Below are 9,129 nucleotides of genomic sequence, written 5' to 3'. Positions count from 1 at the left end.
TACGATTCTGGAAGCTCAAAACGCCTGAAATTGTCTCATGTGCATGGACAGGTATGGACAAATATGGAGCCATTATCTATTTTGGGGCTGCGGACCCAATCGTCGTCAGCTAGTGACTACGATCTGGTCATTTTTTCTGGCGATTTTTGACTTGGACAGATACGATTTCAGGCTATTTGAGCTTCCGAAATCGCATCCGTGCATCGGAAGGTCATATCCTGTGTGTGACCCCGACCTAAGGGCTATTGGTCAAATGACAGAAGTGTCCTAATAGGACAGAAGAGGCACATGAGATACAATCAGTAATATTTCTAATGGAAATGAGGCCAAGGTAATACATAGTAATCACTATCATGCATAGAAATCATCCAATCATACTGTAGTGTAGAGCTACAAGTCACTACTAAATGATACACAATAGCATCACATATTACTTCTCTTTACTGTTATTTAATATAATTCCATTCTCCATATTATGTTTTTACGATTAAATATTTTTACCAATCAGTCTCCTAAGTGACTTTTCTCATGTTCGGAAAGTTGTGATTTGGATATGAAACGTGAATACGGCTTCTCTCCTGCGTGACTTCTCATATGCATGACAAGATTTGTTTTACTTGCAAAACATTTCCCACATTCTGAACATGAATACGGTCTCTCGCCTGTGTGACTTCTCTTATGTATAGCAAGGTTTGATTTACTTGTGAAACATTTCCCACATTCGGAACAGGAATACGGCTTCTCTCCTGTGTGAATTCTCTCGTGTAAAACAAGCTGTGATTTACGTATAAAACATTTCCCACATCCTGAACATGAATACGGCTTCTCTCCTGTGTGAATTTTCTCATGTGTAACAAGATTTAATTTAGTTACAAAACTTTTTCCACATTCTGAACATGAATATGTATTGACTCCAGTGTGAATTCTCTCGTGTGTAACAAGATGTGATTTCCGTATAAAACATTTCCCACATTCTGTACATGCATAGGGCTTCTCGCCTGTGTGACTTCTCTCATGTCTAACCAGATGTGATTTTCGTATAAAACATTTCCCACATTCTGCACATGAATAAGGATTCTCCCCTCTGTGACTTCTCTCATGCCCAACAAGATAGGATTTTCTTTTAAAACATTTCCCACATTCTGAACATGAATATGGCTTCTCTCCTGTGTGAATTCTCTCATGTATAACAAGTTGTGCTTTACTTGTAAAACTTTTTTCACATTCCGAACATGAATAAGGCTTCACTCCTGTGTGACCTCTCTCATGCATAATAAGACTTGATTTTTGTGTAAAACATTTTCCACATTCTGCGCATGCATATGGCTTCTCCCCTGTGTGAATTCTCTCATGTATAACACGTTGTGTTTTACTTGTAAAACCTTTCCCACATTCTGCACATGAATACGGCTTCTCTCCTGTGTGAATTCTTTTGTGTGTAAGAAGACTTGAACCTTTTGTAAACCATTTCCCACATTCATCACATTGAATCCTTTTCCCTCCTTTTTGATCTGTCCTTGTGGTAACAATGTGTGGTTGGTGAGAAGAAGGTTTCTCATGATCAGGGGGATTATTATATAATAGATCGGGATGGACTTTCAGGGTAAGGAGGTTTTCTCCTGAGGAGCGCCTCATGATCTCTCCATCTTCTCCTGAGGAGCGCCTCATGATCTCTCCATCTTCTCCTGAGGAGCGCCTCATGATCTCTCCATCTTCTCCTGAGGAGCGCCTCATGATCTCTCCATCTTCTCCTGAGGAGCGCTCCATGATCTCTAAATCTCCTTTATTATTCAGGGATAACATGAAGTTTCCCTCAGAATTCTTACTGGGATTTCCTGTTGGGATAAAAATGGGAATAATACACTGATCAAAAAAATAAAGTGAACACTAAGATAACACATGGTAGATCTGATGAACTAATCGTATGAAATCCTTTCCTCTTTACATAGTTGAATGTGACAACAAAATCACAAAAATTATCAATGGAAATGAAATGTATTAACCCATGGAGGTCTGGATATGGAGTCACCCTCAAAAACCCCACTACAGGCTGATCCAACTTTATGCAATGTCCTTAATACAAGTCCCAATGAGGCTCAGTAGTGTGTGTGGCCTCCACGTGCCCGTATGACCTCCCTACAACGCCTGGGCATGATCCTGATGAGGTGGAGGATGGTCTCCTGAGGGATGTCCTCCCAGACCTGGACTAAAGCATCCGCCAACTCCTGGGCAGTCTGTGGTGGATGAAGCGAGACGTCCCAGATGTGCTCAATCGGATTCAGGGGAACGGGCGGCCAGTCCATAGCATCAATGTCTTCCTCTTGTAGGAACTGCTGACCCACTCCAGCCACATGAGGTCTAGCATTGTCATGTATTAGGAGGAACCCAGGGCCAACCGCACCAGCATATGGTCTCACAAGGGGTCGGAGGATCTCATCTCGGTACCTAATGGCAGTCAGGCTACCTCTGGCAAGAACATGGATGGCTGTGCGGCCCCCCCAAAAGAAATGCCACCCCACACATTACTGACCCACCACCAAACCGCTCATGCTGGAGGATGTTGCAGGCAGCAGAACGTTCTCCACGGCGTCTCCAGACTCTGTCACGTCTGTCACATGTGCTCAGTGTGAACCTGCTTTCAGCTGTGAAGAGCACAGGGCGCCAGTGGTGAATTTGCCAATCTTGGTGTTGTCTGGCAAATGACAAACGACCTGCACAGTGATTGTCTGTAAGCACAACCCCCACCTGTGGACGTCGGGCTCTCATACCACCCTCATGGAGTCTGTTTCTGACCATTTGAGTGGACACATGCACATTTGTGTCCTGCTGGAGGTAATTTTGCAGGGCTCTGGCAGTGCTCCTCCTTGCACAAAGGCGGAGGTAGCGGTCCTGCTGCTGGGTTGTTGCCCTCCTACGGCCTCCTCCACGTCTCCTGATGTACTGACCTGTCTCCTGGTAGCGCCTCAATGCTCTGGACACTATGCTGACAGACACAACAAACCTTCTTGCCACAGCTCGCATTGATGTGCCATCTTGGATGAGTTGCACTACCTGAGCCACTTGTGTGGGTTGTAGTCTCCGTCTCATGCTACCACTAGAGTGAAAGCACCGCCAGCATTCAAAAGTGACCAAAACATCAGCCAGGAAGCATAGGAACTGAGAAGTGGTCTGTGGTCACCACCTGCAGAACCACTCCTTTATTGGGGGTGTCTTGCTAATTGCCTATAATTTCCACGTGTTGTCTGTTCCATGTGAAATTGATTGTCAATCAGTGTTCTTCCTGAGTGGACAGTGGGATCTCACACAAGTGTCAGTGACTTGGAGTTACATTGTGTGGTTTACGTGTTCCCTTTAGTTTTTGAGCAGTGTATATTATTAGGCTGGAAACACACATGAAGTTTTGATGCAGTTTTTGATGGTCACCTGACCCAAGAAAAGAGGAGAGGAGATGATCCCCCCTTTATAGTTTATATGGTCACCTGACCCCAGAAGAGAATACAGAGGAGAGGATCCCCCCTTTAGAGTTTACTCTAGCAGTGACTCTAGGGAATGTTTACCCAAAATTTATTGCTTGACCTTCGTATAACAGTATTTAGAAATATGTGCGCCCCCCCAAATGATCATAAGAAACAATAGACTGGAGGGGACCCTAGTGACTCCTTTTCTGGGCATGCTCTGTGACCTGTGTCATTGTACAGAGAGGAGGAGGTAACATTGGCTCCGGATTCTTATCATTAGTCTGAGACTTAGATCTAATTTAGATGTCTCAGTCTACCCAAACCACTTTTGGCCCATTAGCCCCCTGGGGTCTCCCTTTACTGTTCCCCTTAGACACAATGAGCAGGGAGCTGGTTGTCTGCTGTTGTAGCCCATCTGTGCGGAGGAGCGGTGAGTTGTTTGATGGGACATATTAGGTGGACACCAGCGTTGTGTTTGGTTGCACTTTTCTGACTGTGCTCCGCCTCTTCCTTAGAACAATTCCTGACATCCCCCTCTGACCCCTTTAGGTGACAAGTTCTTTCTGTCCACAGGATCCCCTTTCCCTGGATGTTTTTCCTCCATGGCACCATTCAAGGTTGGCAGCGTGTAACATCGGTGGTTGCACACGTCCTGCTGCTTACCTCTCCCTCGAAGCTGAAGGCTCAAGACTTCCTCCTCTGTAGTGTCGCAGGCGGTGACAGTTTCCAGCACACTCCATAGGGGCTCGTACTAAAGCTTTAGGGGTTTGTGCACATCCCTTATTTCTGCCCTCCTTCAATCTCTGCTCCACCCAGTCTCTGGGGCCTGAGCAATATTATGTTTCCACACAGTGAAGGTGTTTATCTACTGTTCCTGACCTAAGCCTGTTTCCTGACTTACTCACTGCCTGATTCTCCTGTACCTTGTTACCCTCCTGTGTATGATCTGGACTGTCACCTATGCTTTGGAACTCTGAGCTAGATAACACCACCTGGCTGCTTCTGAGCTACTCAGCTCTGTCTCATCAGGGTCTGTTTGCTTCACCAATTGTATCTTCAGCATCAGCTCGCCCCTTCTGCCTTTTGGCCTGGTAGCCCAGCTGCTACGTAACTGGGAAGTTGTATGCGGAAGTGACCTAGTATCTCCCTTTCACCAGAAGTCCTGCTTCCCCATCCAGGAGCAGGAAAAAGGTGAAAACCAGGAGAATACTTAGACTTCGCTCCCAAGTTGACCAAAGCAGGTCCTTCCCTCTACGTAACACAAGGGATCACTAGGGCCTTAAGAGTTACTGTAATGTAGCTCTAAGGTGGAGCCTCTGAATTCCCTTTGTAATCCATTACTACATACCTGGGTTAACACCTCCTGGAATTATTACATACCTGGGGTAACACCTCCTGGAATTTCCTCCTTCACTTCCCTCATACACGGGTGATGGCCCCCGATCCACTCTTCTTCAACCTCCACTTTAATAATAGTCAGATCTCCCCCCTGATGTGACATATAGAACAATTCACTACAATACAGCAGACAGGAGGAGCAACAGAGACCCCCAAAATCTATCCCCACATCTATGACTGCAGGACCCCCCTATAGAGATATAGGATCAGCCTCATCTACCTGATGCTCCTCTGGGACATTTCCCTCTGGACAGTCCTGGGAATACAGAGGACGGGGACACCTCTCGGATGGATTTCTATCAATGACTCCATCTGTAGGGAACACACAGAGAATGAATACATCAGTGCTGGATATATTTCTATGTTATTAGGTAGTGAGAGTGATATATATATATATATATATATAATGTATCTTCTTACCTTGTGATGTGAGGGGCCGGTGATCCTCCATCATGACTATGTCCTGGTACAGATCCTTGTGTCCTTCTACATACTCCCACTCCTCCATGGAGAAATAGACCGCCACATCCTGACACCTTATAGGAACCTAACACACAATGATACCGTCATCACCAGACCCCTCCATTACTGTATAATGTCCCAGCAGTGTCACCTCTCTAATCATCACCAGACCCCACCATTACTGTATAATGTCCCAGCAGGGTCACCTCTCTAATCACCAGACCCCTCCATTACTGTATAATGTCCCAGCAGTGTCACCTCTCTAATCATCACCAGACCCCTCCATTAATGTATAATGTCCAGCAGTGTCACCTCTCCAGTCATCACCAGACCCCTCCATTACTGTATAATGTCCCAGCAGGGTCACCTCTCCAGTCATCACCAGACCCCTCCATTACTGTATAATGTCCCAGCAGTGTCACCTCTCCAGTCATCACCAGACCCCTCCATTACTGTATAATGTCCCAGCAGGGTCACCTCTCTATATATCACTAGACCCCTCCATTACTGTATAATGTCCCAGCAGTGTCACCTCTCCAGTCATCACCAGACCCCTCCATTACTGTATAATGTCCCAGCAGTGTCACCTCTCTAATCATCACCAGACCCCTCCATTACTGTATAATGTCCCAGCAGTGTCACCTCTCCAGTCATCAGACCCCTGCATTACTGTATAATGTCCCAGCAGTGTCACCTCTCCAGTCATCAGACCCCTCCATTACTGTATAATGTCCCAGCGTCACCTCTCTAATCATCACCAGACCCCTCCATTACTGTATAATGTCCCAGCAGTGTCACCTCTCCAGTCATCCCCAGACCCCTCCATTACTGTATAATGTCCCAGCAGTGTCACCTCTCCAGTCATCACCAGACCCCTCCATTACTGTATAATGTCCCAGCAGTGTCACCTCTCCAGTCATCACCAGACCCCTCCATTACTGTATAATGTCCCAGCAGGGTCACCTCTCTAGTCATCACCAGACCCTACCATTACTGTATAATGTCCCAGCAGTGTCACCTCTCTAATCATCACCAGACCCCACCATTACTGTATAATGTCCCAGCAGGGTCACCTCTCCAGTCATCACCAGACCCCTCCATTACTGTATAATGTCCCAGCAGGGTCACCTCTCTAATCATCACCAGACCCCTCCATTACTGCATAATGTCCCAGCAGTTTCACCTCTCTAGTCATCACCAGACCCCTCCATTACTGTATAATGTCCCAGCAGTTTCACCTCTCTAGTCATCACCAGACCCTACCATTACTGTATAATGTCCCAGCAGTGTCACCTCTCTAATCATCACCAGACCCCACCATTACTGTATAATGTCCCAGCAGTGTCACCTCTCTAATCATCACCAGACCCCTGCATTACTGTATAATGTCCCAGCAGGGTCACCTCTCCACTCATCACCACCCCACCATTACTGTATAATGTCCCAGCGTCACCTCTCTAATCATCACCAGACCCCACCATTACTGTATAATGTCCCAGCAGTGTCACCTCTCTAATCATCACCAGACCCCTCCATTACTGTATAATGTCCCAGCAGTGTCACCTCTCTAATCATCACCAGACCCCCTCCATTACTGTATAATGTTCCAGCAGTGTCACCTCTCTAGTCATCACCAGACCCCTCCATTACTGTATAATGTCCCAGCAGTGTCACCTCTCCAGTCATCACCAGACCCCTCCATTACTATATAATGTCCCAGCAGTGTCACCTCTCCAGTCATCACCAGACCCCTGTTACTGTATAATGTCCCAGCAGGGTCACCTCTCCAGTCATCACCAGACCCCTCCATTACTGTATAATGTCCCAGCAGGGTCACCTCTACAGTCATCACCAGACCCCTCCATTACTGTATAATGTCCCAGCAGTGTCACCTCTCTAATCATCACCAGACCCCTCCATTACTGTATAATGTCCCAGCAGTGTCACCTCTCCAGTCATCACCAGACCCCTCCATTACTGTATAATGTCCCAGCAGTGTCACCTCTCCAGTCATCACCAGACCCCTCCATTACTGTATAATGTCCCAGCAGTGTCACCTCTCTAATCATCACCAGACCCCTCCATTACTGTATAATGTCCCAGCAGTGTCACCTCTCTAATCATCACCAGACCCTTCCATTACTGTATAATGTCCCAGCAGGGTCACCTCTCTAGTCAGCAGCTCTGTGATCCTGTGGGTGAGTTCTAGGATCTTCTCCTCATGTATCAGTGAGAGAAGTGGAGGCTCCATGATGGGGCCCCGGGCCCTGCTCCGTCCTCCTGACTCATGGAGATGGCTGCTGGGGGCCACACACTCCCCCCATGTCTTCTTCACTATGGTGTAATCCTGTGTATGGAGGAAGACAAAGGAGGATTACCCCATATTCCTCAGTACAAACAGAGAGATGGCAGGACATGGCATCTTCTATAATATATATATATATATATATATATATATATATATATATATATATATATGGACCATGTGCTCTCCTCCTCCATCATCTTCTATCTCTATATATAGATGGCCCATGTGCTCCCCTCCTCCATCATCTTCTATCTCCATATATATAGATGGCCCATGTGCTCCCCTCCTCCATCGTCATATTGTGCATATAAAGTTATTTTGTGTCTCCAGGTCTGCCTTCTCCTAAACTTGATATAACTGCCTGACGACGATTAATTGGTTTATTCCCCATCAATCTGGTGCCGAACCCGGGAGCAAGCACGCCACCTCGAGAGAAGCGAGGTATATCGGAACCATAAAGGACGGAGCGAGGAGAACCTTTGTAGGTACACCTTTGCTTTACCATCATTGTGTGATTTGTCTTTTGACCTGTGACCCTTATGGTTCGGATACGGTGCTACTATAGCTGCTTGTTTCTATGAACTACTGTTAAACCAAACTTTTAGATTTATATTCCTTCTTGCTGTAAGAATATCTGTGATGAATTGTCTTGTGGTGTTTATTTGGCCTTGTTTTTGTATTCAGTGATTTTACTGTGTATTGTTGTTGGGTGCGGTGTGACGTCACGTCTCCTGCCGCGGAAATCCAGCGTTCTAAACCTAATGTTTAGAATGCCGGGGGTCTCGCCGCTGAGGACCCCCTGCGATCTCTGTGCAGCACCCGGCGTTCTAAACATTAAGTTTAGAACACTGGATTTCCGCGGGAGGAGACGTGACGTCACACCGCACCCAACAACAATACACACTAAAATCACTGAATACAAAAACAAGGCCAAATCAACACCACAAACCTTTTCAAGACAATTCATCCACACATTATTCTTTCAGCAAGGAGGAATAATCTAAAAGTTTGGTTCGATACTTCATAGAAACAAGCAGCTATAGCAGCACCAAATCCGAACCAGAAGGGTCAGAGGTCAAAAGACAAATAACACAATGGGGGTAAAGCAAAAGGTGTCCCTACTAGGGATCGACCGATATCAGTTTTTTAGGGGCGATAGCCGATAATCGGTGGAGGTTAGGGCCGATAGCCGATAACTTATACTGATATTCCGGTATAAGTTATCGGCTATTTATCCCCCCGCGACACCGCTGAAGATCATTGATTTAAAGTGGGCACTTTAAATCAATGCACTGCAGTGGCTTTTGTGGTGCCATAGACCACCGCCGCCACCCGCTTCTCTCCCCCTGCCTGTCCGGGGGTCCTGAGACCTATCACGGCCACCGCTCCCCCCGCCGTGCCTAGGGGTGCCTCCAGCTGTTGCAAAACTGCTACTCCCAGCATGCCCGGACAGCCGTTGGCTGTCCGGGCATGCTGGGAGTTGTAGTTTTGCAACAGCTGGAG

At 46.6% G+C, this 9,129-nt stretch overlaps 1 protein-coding gene across 1 annotated transcript; it reads right to left on the bottom strand.

The window, feature by feature from the left end:
* Positions 1 to 439: 439 nt before the first annotated feature.
* Positions 440 to 7,603, bottom strand: LOC130299828 (zinc finger protein 813-like). The gene is made up of 5 exons (XM_056551494.1): positions 7,486 to 7,603; positions 5,277 to 5,403; positions 5,077 to 5,168; positions 4,839 to 4,947; positions 440 to 1,835 (listed from the first exon to the last, which is right to left on the bottom strand). The coding sequence occupies exons 1-5, from the start codon at positions 7,567 to 7,569 to the stop codon at positions 505 to 507; spliced, it is 1,743 nt and encodes a 580-aa protein (XP_056407469.1). The 5' UTR covers positions 7,570 to 7,603; the 3' UTR covers positions 440 to 504.
* Positions 7,604 to 9,129: the final 1,526 nt, after the last annotated feature.

The sequence above is a fragment of the Hyla sarda genome, chromosome 1, assembly GCF_029499605.1.
Source record: "Hyla sarda isolate aHylSar1 chromosome 1, aHylSar1.hap1, whole genome shotgun sequence".
Lineage (NCBI taxonomy): Eukaryota > Metazoa > Chordata > Amphibia > Anura > Hylidae > Hyla > Hyla sarda.
Note: the sequence above shows the minus strand (reverse complement) of the source record. Positions and strands in the feature narration are given on the sequence as shown.

Bases quoted from the DNA above. Each gene is read 5' to 3' on its own strand.
- LOC130299828 (XM_056551494.1), bottom strand. From the start codon at position 7,569: ATGGAGCCTCCACTTCTCTCACTGATACATGAGGAGAAGATCCTAGAA. The intron at 5,169-5,276 runs GTAAGAAGATAC...TGTTCCCTACAG, and splicing joins CCGGCCCCTCACATCACAAG to ATGGAGTCATTGATAGAAAT. The intron at 1,836-4,838 runs GTATGTAATAAT...TTATCCCAACAG, and splicing joins TCCAGGAGGTGTTACCCCAG to GAAATCCCAGTAAGAATTCT.